This window comes from Diabrotica undecimpunctata, chromosome 6, assembly GCF_040954645.1.
Source record: "Diabrotica undecimpunctata isolate CICGRU chromosome 6, icDiaUnde3, whole genome shotgun sequence".
NCBI classification, from domain to species: Eukaryota; Metazoa; Arthropoda; class Insecta; order Coleoptera; family Chrysomelidae; genus Diabrotica; species Diabrotica undecimpunctata.
In genome coordinates, this window is record NC_092808.1 from 102640948 (window position 1) to 102655187 (window position 14240).

Here is a 14240-nt window from a genome sequence, read left to right on the forward strand (position 1 = left end):
ATAAAAATAATAATTAATATTGAAAAGTATTTTTCAAACTCAAAAAATTCACAAAGTTAATGCAACAGTTTTTATCATCATATTGCAATAATTTGTATCATCAAAATATCTTACGGCCCACGTAATTAACGCTAATATATTAGTTTTAAAAGCAGTGGGCGTTACTACATCAGACCGTTCCAAAGTAACTGACAATTATTTTAATTGAAAAATAATTTATCCAAGAAGAAAACGTGAAAATAAATTACCACAAGCTACTGCTTGAGAGAACCATCTTCCTTCGACGCGTTGAGTGGAGAGGTTGGCTCTATCGCCAGTAGTAGCAGTAGAAATATGGATTCAGATGATAATACATCCGATGACAATCGGAAAAGAAATAGAGAAGAAGAGGAACTGTTATTTGGTCCCAGTAAAAGAGTACAAAGAAGCCCAGTTAAAAGGCACAGAGACCAAAACAAAACAGCTCAAATACAAAATATGATAAAAAATTTAACAATAGAGTTACAAGAATTAAAAACTTATATAAAAGAAGTAAAAACGGAACAAAAATAATACGAGAAGAAATGAGGGAACTCAGAACTGAACTAGCAGAACTAAAACAAGAGAATAGTGAAATCCGGAAAGAAAATGAACAAATCAAAAAGGATCTGAATGATACAAAAGGACGCCTTCAAAGGTTGGATAGAATAAGAAAAGAAAATATTGTTATAATGCAGGGAATGATAATAGAAACTGGAGATGGAAGAACACTAAAAGAAGTAATAGGAAATTTTATGACAAAAGAGCTAAATATTACCGTAAATATAGAAAAAGCAGTGAAACTAGGAGATACTACATGTTTAGTCAGACTGCCAAACAAAAAAGAAAAAACAAAAATTATGGAAAACAAAAGTAAACTTAAAGAAGTGAAAAAAGAAAAAATATATATAAACAATGATCTAACGACAGAAGAATTACAAATACAAAAGGAAAGAAGTAAACGTGTCCAAATTAAAGCCAATAAACTGATAATAGATGGTCTAGAAAGGAGATGGAATGGAAACACCAACCAGCTGGAGGACCATGCTGGAGGTGGTTCAAAAAACTATCAAGGGATGAGAGGATACATTATTCGTTGACGGACGAGGCAAAGAAACAGGAAATGACTGCAGATAAACTCGGATACAACAAAAGTGAAATAAAGAAAGATAGACAAGAAAACAAAAATAAAAGACGAAGACAACAGGACAAAAAAATAAAGAATTGAAAATAAGCACATGGAACATAACAACTATGCTAGCTCCAGGAAAAATTTTAGAAATAGGAAAAGAACTCAAAAAGTATAAAATTAATATTGCAGCACTGCAAGAATTACGCTGGGAGGCACAAGGACAGATTGATAAACAAGACTTTACAATGTTATATTCAGGAGAAAAGAAGCAAGCAATGTTCCTAGGCACTTAAGAAAGAAAATTATAAATTTCAAGCCAATATGCGAAAGGATGGCCTACGTTAGAGTCAACAACAAACCATTTAATATATCAGTCTCAAACTTATACGCCCCCACAGAAACAAGCAATGCAACGCAAAAGAAATCTTTTATGATAGGGTCGAAGAGGAGATAGAAAAAATATCCAAAGAAAATGTTATCTTTGTACTAGGAGACCTCAATGCCCAGATTGGAAAAGAGGACTTTTTACAAAAAATTGCAGGAAAGCATACAATTCACGAAAACACGAATGACAATGGACAAAGACTATGTAACCTAGCAACAAGAACAAATTTGTTAATAAGCTCAACAAAATTTGAACACCCTAAAATACATAAGGTAACATGGAGGTCACCAGATTAGAAAACATATAGTCAAATTGATCACATAATGATTATTAAACGAAAACAATCGTCAATAAAAGATATAAGAACATTTAGAGGTCCGTGTGCAGATTCAGACCACTACATGGTCACATCCACTATAAAACAAAAAGTTAAAATTAAAACAAAACAGAAAAACCAACATAAAAAGTGGAATGTCAATAAAATGAGTAATGAAGAACGAAGAAAAAAATATGAAGAGGCAGTAACAGTTCAAATAAAAGAGAAATATAAAACAGAAGATATAAACACAGAATGGGAGACGATCAAAAAATCAATAAAAGAAGGTGAAATATGCAGGTAGGTAAAAGTCAGGCTAAAACAAAAAATGGATGGTATAAACAAGAATGTAACGAAATAAAAAAAAGTGCAAGCCAGAAATAAATGGCTAAGAACAGATAAAGAGGAAGACAGAGAAGAATATGAAAAATTAAGAGGGAATACTAAGAAAGTGATAAGGAAAAATAAAAGAAGACGGGTAGACGAAAAAATGCAGGAAATAGAGCAGGAAAGAACAAAACAAAAAAAAAATAGATAGGCAAAACAAACTGAATAAAAAATAAGAGGTGAAGAGGAAACGGTGATAATAGAGGATCAAGAATACAAGCAAATATGGAGGAATTACTATAGAGAGCTCTTGACGGAGGAAACAACAGGAGAAGAAATGCATAACGAGGAGGAAACGGTGCACGAAGAAGAAGCAGACGAAGTAGATGAAGTAGACATCAAAATTTCAAAAGAACCAACATTAGAGGAATTGGATGAAGTAATACAGAGAAGCAAAAATGGAAAAACCTCTGGTAAAGATGGAATTAATATGGAACTAATAAAATACGGAGGAAGGGAACTGAGAGGAAAAGTACTGGCACTATTGAAAAATATATGGAAAGAAGAGAAAATGTCAGGGGATTGGGAGGTAGGGCAGATCATAACAATACATAAAAAGGGAGCCCAACAAATCTGTGAAAATTATAGAGGAATAACGTTACTAAATACAACATATAAAATATTGACATCAATAATAAAAAGGAGGTTATCAAAGATCGCAAAGAAGACAGTAGAACAGTACCAATGTGGATACACAGAAGGAAGATCTACAATAGATGAAATACACACAATAAAACAAATAATGTAAAAAGCAAACGAATATAAATTAGAATTGGAAATGTTATTCATAGACTTCAAACAGTCACTAGATTCAATTAAAAGGAATGGATTAATGATAGCACTTAAAAAATTAAAAATTCCACATAAACTCAGAACATTAATAGAAATGACAATGAGAACTACAAAAATAAGCATAAAGACACGAAGAGGAGAGACAGAGGTATTCAGTATAAATAAAGGTATGAAACAAGGAGATGCCTTATCAACAACGCTATTTAATCTAGCATTAGAATATGTACTACGAAATATAAATAAAGGAAATCTCAGAACAAGAGGTGGTCAAATAATTGCATATGCAGACGATATTGCTATTATTGCAAAGAACAGGAAAATGATGAAAGAAATGCTAGAAGAAATAGAGAGAAAGGGGAGGTAATGGGACTAAGATTAAATCAAGAAAAGACAAAAATATTAAGATTAGGGAAAAAGCCAATGAAAGAAAAAATCAAAATAGGAACTTCTGAGTTTGAAGAAGTAGAATACTTCAAATACCTAGGAGTTACAATAAGCAAAACCGGAGACAGGAAGTCCGAAATAAAAGAAAAGTATTAGCAGCGAATAAAGATTATTTTGCAAACAAAAGATTACTTAAAAGCAAAATACTGAATAAGAAAACTAAGATGAACATTTATAACACCATAATTAGGCCAATATTATTATATGCAGGAAAAACAATGACGATGGTTAAAAAAGATAAAGAAGACTTAAGAATAGCAGAGAGAACGATTATGAGAACCATACTAGGACCAATCAGAACAGAGCAAAATGAATATAGAAGCAGAACAAATGCAGAGATTAAGGAAGAACTTAAGGAACACATCGTGACTAAAATAAAGCAATGCAGAGTTAAATGGTTAGGTCACATTTGGCGAGCAGAAGATGAGGCAGTGACATACGCAATGATAGAATGGAATCCAGGAGGAAGAAAGAGAAGGGGAAGACCAAGATCAAAGTGGCTGCAAGAAGTTGAAAAAGACCTCCAAAGATCAAGAGTCAGAGAATGGAGAGGAAAAACTAGAGACAGGAAAAATAGAGAGATATTGTCAAGAAGATAATATAAACAAAAGGGACTGATCCAACCAAGAAATAGGATCTAGAAAGCATTTGCGGTTTAACCCTACACTGGGGTGTATAGCCATAAAATATCTTACTTTGAGTTCTATTGGGATAAATAGACATTGTTTTCGATGTCATAAGCACATATACATGTTTTTTACAAGAAGGATTAGATATTTAGCGCAACTTTTATTAAATGGTGAGCGCGTTGAGTAAATGTTTTCGGCTTGATCGGCGTAATTATAAAAAACAAGAATATAACGAACTGGTGCATTAAACTTGTCATATATTTGGTAGACAGAAATAATACTCACCTTAATTTTGCTACACGCTCCTACAATAGCTGAACTAATACTGTCCCTGACAGATGCTGCAAGTGAGAGACACTGAACTGCACCAAGCATCACAGATAGTTCATTTTCGGAGAATGTTAGAAGGTGATCGATTAATCTCTCAACTCCTGATAGTAACCTCCTTAAATCATAGTTCTGTCTTTGTTCATAGATCTTATTTAGCCTTGTAAGGGTTAAAATACTTGTTATTTGATTAAACACATAACTAAAATAAAACAAATGTATTTATTTTAAATTTTTAAACGGAACTTTAAAATGTGGTACAGTTATGTAAATGAATGTGCAACTGCAATAAATAAAAAATAAAAAGGCGACTTAAAAAAGATTTGTAGATCCCGTAGTCATTAGCTGCTTTGTTTTGGATAATTTTGCAATGAAAATACGATAAATGTTGTTATTTTAACGTTGTACCCAATTATCAAATTTGGTCAAGTAGAAATATGTAATTTTTTTCCGAGCGATCTATTTTGAAACTTTGTTGTATTTTTTGAAGAGCGCTGCTGGTTCTTCAGTCGACTTTCCCATTCCTTTTACTCTAGTGAGAACGCTAAGTACTCTTTGTTCAGATGATTTATAATATAATGGTTCATACGCTTAAAAAGTGCTAAATTTTTTAAAACTTTTTTTACATAGGTTATTAGTAAACGTCTTAACAACGAAAATAAGCCCCGGATTATTGAAATCCATTCAATCAAATTATCTGGACCATCTTTAGAAATTATCTCATTTTTCAAAAAAATCTAATAAATCAATTAAATTTCGCAAAAACTATTGAACGATCTGGCCCATCTTTTGCACACAATTCAAACACGATAAGATCCTTAATTTTAGATACATTGAAACAAATTTTAATAAATAATAAAAAAGTTATTAATAATATTCAAAAACAGCGATTTTGTTGTTGATTTTGCAATAACTTTTTTGTTTACTAACCGATTTTAATTTAGCCTATCTCATTTTGTGTATCTTTTTTAAAGAGAAGCTTCTACATATACTGGTTTTATATTACTTTTGAAGTTATACTTCTATACGCACGGTCAGCGTTGGAAATTTGCATGAGAGTGAATCTGTGAAACCATTACATAATATGTAAGATAATGAGTAAGAGAGAGACAGAAGATATATTTTCTCTCTCTTCCTCTCTCGAGAATAAAAATGTTCCTTTTGTATATATATTTAATATTATATAATTTTGTATATATATATATATATATATATATATATATATATATATATATATATATATATATATATATATAATATTATATATAATATAATATGTATTAATATTATTATTTATGTGATATGTTTTGTATTATTTAAAATTAAACGTTTATAATTATTTTAGGCTTTTGTATTTCAAAATAATCACTGTTTTACCGAGAACTGTCAATTTTGAAATCCGTTAGTGTCATGTCGAATTGGCAAATCCTTTACGTGTTTGGTTCATACGCTGGTGGTTGTGAGTTCGAATCCCAATTATGAATTTCCTTTTTTATTTTTGAAATATTTAAAAACCTCACGTTAATCTTATTTAATATACGCAAAAAACATAAATTTTAAAATAAAATGAAAATTTACAACATAATACGAGTTGTTGGTTTTTTATTTTTATCTTCGTAAAGTAAGTTATATGTATATTGGCAGTTTTAAATACTTATGAATATTACATTTTAATTTTTATATTGTATTATTATATTGAACTATGTTGCAGTGTATTTATTGTATTGTAATTTTTATATTAATAACAAAATAAACAATGAATTTTACTGCAGAGTATGTTTAAAATTTTTTTGCATTCAACTCCTTTTATACATATATAAAAATAAAAATATATATGATGTTGACTATATTTTCAAATATGCAATGCCAAAGAAGTTGACAGCCACAATTACTCGACTGAAAACTAATCACGGTGCATTTCCAGCTCACTTGGCTAAGTTAAATATTATCCCTTCTGGGGTATGCTCATGCGATAATATATCACAATGTGACATCAACCATATTCTTTTTAAGTGCGATAAACATAGGTATGAAACAGATCAGCTGTATTCAAAACTATCAGAACTTAAAATTCAGACTCCCATAAACATCACCCATTTACTCTCCTTAGATAGTAGAGAAGTATACGAACTAATATGTAACTTTTTATTTAAAGTTGGTTACATTATTTAAAAACTAATATCTTACATTACAATTCTGTGGCTAAAGGACTAGTTTCCAAGCCAACTCACCAAACACACACACACACAAAAATAAAAATATATATTTTCATTAAAATATTGATACAATCCTTCATTTACTATACTCCTATTACAGGTCAAATGTTTATATACAGCAAACGATGCACCATATACCTATATAACTAATTATTTTTCTCTTTCTGCTCTCTCTTACCTATAGCATTACATATGTAATGATTGTGCAGATTGACTCATATATAAATTTTTAACGGCGAACGCGTGTATAGAAATATAACTTCTACCGGCAGTCCCACTGGACTGCCACACCCGTTTTTTTTTCTCTACAGTAAAATGCTGGGGCGAGCGTCACTGAACTAGCGCTACAAGATGACGTCGTCATGGGTAGCATCATAGAATAGCGACTCTTGACATCGATTCACTACTCTCGATCAATTCGTTTCTAGTCATCATATATTTACTCTAAACAGATTTAAATTCTAAATAAAGGAATCTATCAACTAAAGCAAGGTTCATTGCATTCAGCTGATTTGCATTCTTGCAATTCTGCTGAATTGATGGCTCGTTCGAATTCATGCCGATATAATTTTGATTTTAGCGATGTAGAAGTATTGGATAAATCTCGCGCGGGCCCGGTGATTTATATGGTTCAAATGAGTTTATTGTTCATTTGATTTTGTCCTGGTTTACCACTTATTTTGCCACACGCCAGTTTCCTCTAGAGCCTTAGTCCGGTTGTAGATTTGTTGAACCATTTTCCTAGGTTGTAGAGGCAAGAAATTCTTCTTCTCCCTCCTCCTTCTTTTCCATACACTTTGCCCATTTTCTTGGTTGTTTGGGATTTTCTTGCTTACATGTGGCTATTGTCAATATATGGTCACTATCGGCATCTGCTCCCCTGTAGCTTCTACAATCCGTCACTGATCTATTGTGTTTTTTTCAATAAGAACATAATCTATTTGGTTTCTTGTTTTCCCATCAGGAGAGATCTAGGATATTTTATGTACATCTTTATGAACAAATTTTGTACTTGCTATCTTAAGGTTATGTTCCATTAAAAATTGTATAAGTTTTTTTCCATTGTCATTATTTTCTTTATGCAGACTTTTACCACCTGTTATATTCATATAAATATCTTCTCTTCCTACTTTCGCATTCATATCTCCAACGATTATTTTTATGTCATTTTTTGGTACTTTTCCAATTAGCGCACAAGTTGTTCGTAGAACTCATTTTTTATTTCCATGTCTTCTGTAGGCACATGAGCGTTAATTATACTAATTTTTTTATATTTACCGCGCAATCTTATATAACACAGTCTTTTCCAGATTAATAATTTTATTTATAAGTTATTTATCAGAATAATAATTAAACGATGGAAAGAAAACATAACAGGTCTCTTGACCCTAATCTATATTGATTTTCATAAACTTTTGATGCAGTTCGATTACAGAAAATACTACTTAAGAGTTGTTAAGAAGAAGGAGCTTAAGAAATGTTACATTACTGGTACATATACAAAACTATTATACAATATATCATCATCATCACTGGCTCGACAACCCTTTTTGGGTCTTGGCCTGTTCCAGGATTCTTCTCCATTCTGATCTGTTTCGTGCTTTTTTTCTCCAGTTTTTTATTTTTAAGGTTGTTATATCATTTTCTATTTGTTCTAAGTATCTCAGTTTCGGTCTTCCTCTTGTTCTTTTTCCTACTGGCATCTGTTTGAATATTTTGTTTGGTATTTAGCCTTCTTCCATTCTTTCTACATGTCCTATCCAACGCAGCCGTCCTATTTTAATGAATGTTATAATATCCGGATCCTGGTATATTTTGTATAGTTCAGAGTTGTATCGTCTTCGCCATATTCCGTTTTCTTTTGTGCCCTTATACAATATATACCAGCAAGCAATAACCACTGTTAAATTATATAGAAATGGTAATAATGAAAAAATATAACGGCGCGATAAGAAAATATTTATGGCTTGGCCTAAGTAAATAGTTAACTATCAAAAATATTTGTATAGTGATTACGAGTACTATTATTGGATTAGTATATCGATTTGTATAAATCTGTTTTTATATCTGCTAAAGGTATAGAATTATAAATTTTAACAAAAATTAATTTTTCCAAGTGAACCGGAAATTTTTATTAACAAAACAAAAAAACAATTTCCCGAATCACTTTGAGTAATTTTTTAGACGTATCTCGTCGAAATAAATACTTTTTCTATCTTGGTAATTTTTCGAAAAATGTTTCCTTTTAGAGTTATTTCCAATTTTTTGTTGAAAAAATTCCCTAATTGGTGATTTTTGGAATTTTTTGTCTAAAAAACTACTCAATGAATTGCAATTCTATATAAAACTTTATAATCTTTAAACCTTCAAGTACAAGTAAGAATATTTTGACAATGATAAATGGATTGTATCTTGCTCAAAACATGGAATCAAATATTTCGAATATGCATTTCGAGCAATATATCGCTGTATAAGATAATAAGCGTTTACGTTTGCGGAGAGAAAGGCCCGCATCGCTTTGTTTAAATTTAAAACTATGTTTTTAGTAAAATATAAACCACTTATCCTTGTCAAAATATTCTTACTTATAGGTTTAAAGATTATTATTAGATTTAGAAGGTTTAAAGTTATAAAGCTTTTTGTAGAATTGGATTTTTACTACTACATTTAGCAGTTTTTTAGAAAAAAATATCCCAAAAATCACTAATTAAGGCATTTTTCTAAAAAAAAAAAAAAAAAAATGCAAATAACTCGAAAAGGAAGCATTTTTCGAAAAATAACCTAGAGGGAAAAAGTATTTACTTCGATAAGATACGTCTAAAAAAAATTTACTTGAAGCGATTCGGGAAATTGTTTTATTCTTATTTACTCTTAGAGCTTTCTAAAGCTCTGGAGAGATTAGGAAATGCCGAAAGGTTTTAATCTCGATAAAGGAAAAATCCGAATCTGCATCTACACGTGGTAGAAGGTGGGCAACATCAATGTTGATGGCTAACGCAGATAGGAACCGAGTGATTATCAGTATAAGCAATCCTCTGCTTACCGACCAACGGCTTCGGGCGGATGAGTCGGTAGGTAGTAGGCGGAAGAACCAATAAATTGGTCGACGGCAGAAGAATGCATAAGACAAGGGGAAACCACTGCATTAAAGGTTCAACAGAACATCCCTACATCCCTAGTCATCATGACAAATACGCAAAAAAGTCAAAACAATACTGATCATGGAATCCGGAAACCAAGATCCAGCAGGGAAGGAAAAGATCATGTAAAAGACGAGGCTTTCCAGGTCGATAGAAAGCAAAATCCTCGTTTAGATAATAAAATTCCACGTCTAAGAATACACAAATGTAGACCAATAAGACTTGCAACAAGTGTAAGTGCTTCTTGGAATGCAAGAAGCTTGTACCAGCCAGGAAAATTAGACAATTTAATACAAGAAATGACCAGAATGGAAATAAATATACTGGGCATAAGTGACGTACAATGGCCAGACACCGGCAAACTTATAACCAAAAACGGCATGATGTATTATGCTGGAAACAACGATCCGTCTCATCGCTATGGAGTCGCAATCTTGTTAGACACAGAAACTAGAAACTAGTTCAGAGATTCTAGCATTAATGGAAGAGAGGAGAAAAGCCAAACGGAGAAATGAGCAAAAATATCAAGAACTACAAAGTAGAATTAAAGTAGAGACAAAAAAGGCCAAGGAAAAGTGGTTAACAGATCAATGCATAGAAATAGAAGAGTATGACAGAAAATATGACAGCTTTAATATGCATAAAAAAATAAAAGAACTAACAAATACCAAAAAGCGAGCACAATATGGGATGCTCAAAGATGATAATGGTAAACTCATTGCAGACATCAAAGATAAACTAAGATTTTGGCAAGAATACATAATGAAACTATTCGACGATGATAGAATGATGCAAGAAGAACCACAGGAACAAACAGGACCGAAAATAATAATGTGCGAATTAGAAAAGGCAATTAGAAATGCAAAGACCGCAAAATCAGTAGGCCTAGATCAGATACCCACTGAGCTAATTAGTTGCATTGACGAAGAAACACTACATATACTTTTAGATCTGTTCAATAAAGTATATACAACAGAAGTAATATTCAAAGATTGATTGCTGTCCACGTTTGACACACTACCAAAGTCAGTACATGCGACAGAATGCTCCCAGTACAGAACAATTTTCTTAATAAGCCACACACTTAAGATATTTCTCAAAATAATACATGGAAGACTATACAAAAAAAATAGAAGAAAATATAGATGACACCCAGTTTGGATTCAGAGGAGGACTAGGAACGAGAGAGACTCTGTTCGCTTTTAACGTTCTCACGCAAAGACGACTAGATATGAACCAGGATCTCTATGTCTATAGATTATCAAAAGGCGTACAGTACGACATCAGAAACTCATAAAACTGTTAAAAGAAAAGAATGTGGGTAGTCGAGATATATGGGTTATTGTCAATCTGTACTGGAATCAAAAGCAAAGGTTAGAATCGAAAATGTCGATACAGAAAATATGGAAATCAAAAGAGTTGTTAGACATAATTGCGTGCTGTCCCCATTGTTTTTCCATCTGTACAGCGAAGCTATTTTTAAGAAAGCACTATCAGAGGAACAACAGGGTTTATCAATAAAAGGAAAAATCTTGAATAACATAAGATTCGCAGACGACGCCGCTGTTTTTGCAGACAGTCTAGAAGCACTGCAACGCTTAGTAAATAGATTACATCAAGTCAGTATAAAATTTGGACTACAAATGAACATTAAGAAAAGAAAGTGCATGATTATTTCTAAGCAACATATAGTAGGAAGGCTATATATCGAGGGAAAACAAGTAGAAAGAGAAACTACAAAAATTTGGGAATCTGGGTAAATGAAAACAATGACCAAGGTAGAGAAATAAGGACACGCATTGAAATTGCAAGACAAGCATTTATAAAAATGAAAACAATGTTTGTTAATCGAGGCCTTCCTCTGGAGCTGAGGATAAGAGCCTTAAGATGCTATGTGTTCTCGACTTTGTTGTATGGAATGGAAAGCTGGCACGAAAAGTGGATAATATAAAGTTACAAATGCAGAAGTGTTAGGAAGGCTACAAAAGGATTGTGAGATCATAAAGCACATTAAAACAAGAAAGCTAGAATATTTAGGCCACATTACCAGAGGTGCGAAATATGAGATATTAAGGCTCATAATGCAAGGTAAAATCAAGGGTAAAAGATCCATAGGAAGACGAAGAATTTCCTGGCTAAGAAACCTAAGAGAGTGGTATAGTTGCAGCTCAGTAGATCTTTTCAGAGCAGCCGCAAATAAGTTACGGATAGCTGTGATGATAGCTAAAAGAAGAAGTTAGTTAATTGCTAATTACAATTTCCGGACCGCTTGAAAAAAAAAAATAATGCATTTGAACTTGAAAAAATATATAGACTCGAATAAAAAAGGTTTGGTGCGGTAGAAATGCAAAAATAATTTAGTCGGTATACTCCGTTTCTAAGCATCTTTTTAGGGGTTAACCGCTCGCCTACATGACTGCACGTACAATTCATTTATTGGAAGCATAGCTTTCTTATCGCAGGCTATGGACGGAGCGGTGGATTGCACAAATGTGTGAAAAAATAAAATCGAGTGTAACGACTGTAGCGACAGTAACGACTGACTAACAATAAGATATCGCGCGACCACACATTATGTGGAATTAAACGCAGTCCCCAGCCATAATTATTGGTTGTAATGAAAATCACAGCTTTAACCAACTAATGGTTGACGTTTCGATTTCCACTTTGGAAAACGTCTTCAAAAAAGATAATTATACAAATTCTGGAAAATGATTCACCAAAGTTCTTGTTGTACAAATTGACATGATTGGCCTCGATCTTGGAGGCAAACAACATGTAATGGCTGAACAAAATTTAAAGGTGGTGTTTTTACTGTAGGAATATCAAATTCTGACTGTTTTGTGTATTTTGTGTTATATGTTTGTGTGTAAAACTATATCGTAATTGTGGTTCTTCTTCTTCTTGTAGTGGTTATCCGTTTCAGATGTTGGCAACCATCATGGCAATCTGTATTTTGCAAAATGCCGCTCTGAAAAGATTTGTGATTGTTGTGTTGAACCACGTACGTAGATTTTTCAGCCAGGAAATTCTTCACCTTCCTGGCGAAACTTTGGCGAATGGCCACGCAGGGTTTATTTGAGAACTGGGTCGTGGATAAGTAAATGGCAAGGGGGTTGGATTGGGTCAACTAAAAAAAATGAAACAAAAGGGTACTTACATGAATCTCTTGAAACAAAACACAATACAAGGAGGTTCTCAAGCTATTTAAAATGGACGCCGCTTTGAGGAATCTTCTTGTCGGATGAAAGAAAAGGTTTTTCCTTCCTGAGTTTCACTAAAATTTCTGTGGTTAGGACTTACTTACAATGCACTTTTGAAATTTCTGGGGTTAGGAACTGGACTTCTGAGATTCTCTGCCACACGAACAAATTCATCTTCATACTGCGAAAATTGAGGTTGGAAATGGACTTACACTCTCTGCCACACGAACAAATTCATCTCCAAACTGGGAAAAATGTTCTGAAACGGAAAATGAGGCTGGAAGTTGTTCACTGAGACGTAAAATTTGACACGGCTTCTTAAAAACTGGAATAGGTACAACTGGACACAATAGCAACATGTGGTTATCCTTAAAAGTTGTTGTAGACGACACAAATCTCTTAGATACTTAGAAACATAGAAACAGTAATTACTTTTCAACACTGACACATTGCATTGAGTATAAATTTTTTTTTCAAAACACGCGTTCACATCGTATCGTAACTGACCTTGACGTACAAATATAAACTAAATATAATCATATTTAACTTCGCAGCTGAATTCTTTCTTGGGGAATATCGAGTGTAAACAAAGACACCAAATTTTATATATAGCCCAGGAGCGTACCAAAAAATTTTTTATTACTTGAATATTCAATGATAGGAAATTTTATACATGCTACATGTGTTGTGAATAAGATTGTAGACGATGTTTTTCGACCGCCTATTACTCCGCTATTATATTGTTGGTATATCCTTTTTTGAATTCTTCTTTTCGTATTGCAACCAAAGCCTGCTACATTCTGCTGATGGGTTTGCTACACATTTTGCTTTGTTGAGTAAGATGAAGACTTCTTTGCTGATGAAGACTTCTTTACTGATGCATCTTTCCATTGTGATCCGTGCTCGTTGTCCCAGGCATGTTTGCATATCTGGGATTTCTTGAAGTCTCTGTTCTTGGTGTACTTGTTTCCTATCCTCTTCAGATTTTCTGATAAGCCCTTTAAATATGGTATTGTTGTCATCTTTGAATCCCTTCTTGTAACTGTGTTTTTGGATTGCTTGTGGTATTTTGTTATATCCTTTCTTCAATTTTGTGAAATTCCTTGTTTATAAATGGCAACGGGTAGTCATTTTTAGTTAGAACTTTTAGCCAGAACATCAACAATACAGAAGAATCAATCAAATCCACCAGAAAACAATAACTCACCTCCTTTTCTGGATGTGCTAATCACAAGACACTTCGCAACCTAT

General features: G+C 32.7%; 1 protein-coding gene across 1 annotated transcript in view; it reads right to left on the reverse strand.

Moving 5' to 3' along the window:
* The window catches only part of Mon1 (vacuolar fusion protein MON1 homolog), a 45247-nt gene that overhangs the window by 12436 nt on the left and 18571 nt on the right, over nucleotides 1-14240 (reverse strand). Inside the window, exon 3 of the mRNA XM_072535031.1 lies at nucleotides 4389-4632. Coding sequence (XP_072391132.1) covers nucleotides 4389-4632 — 244 coding nt within the window. The remainder of the gene's footprint in view (nucleotides 1-4388; nucleotides 4633-14240) is intronic.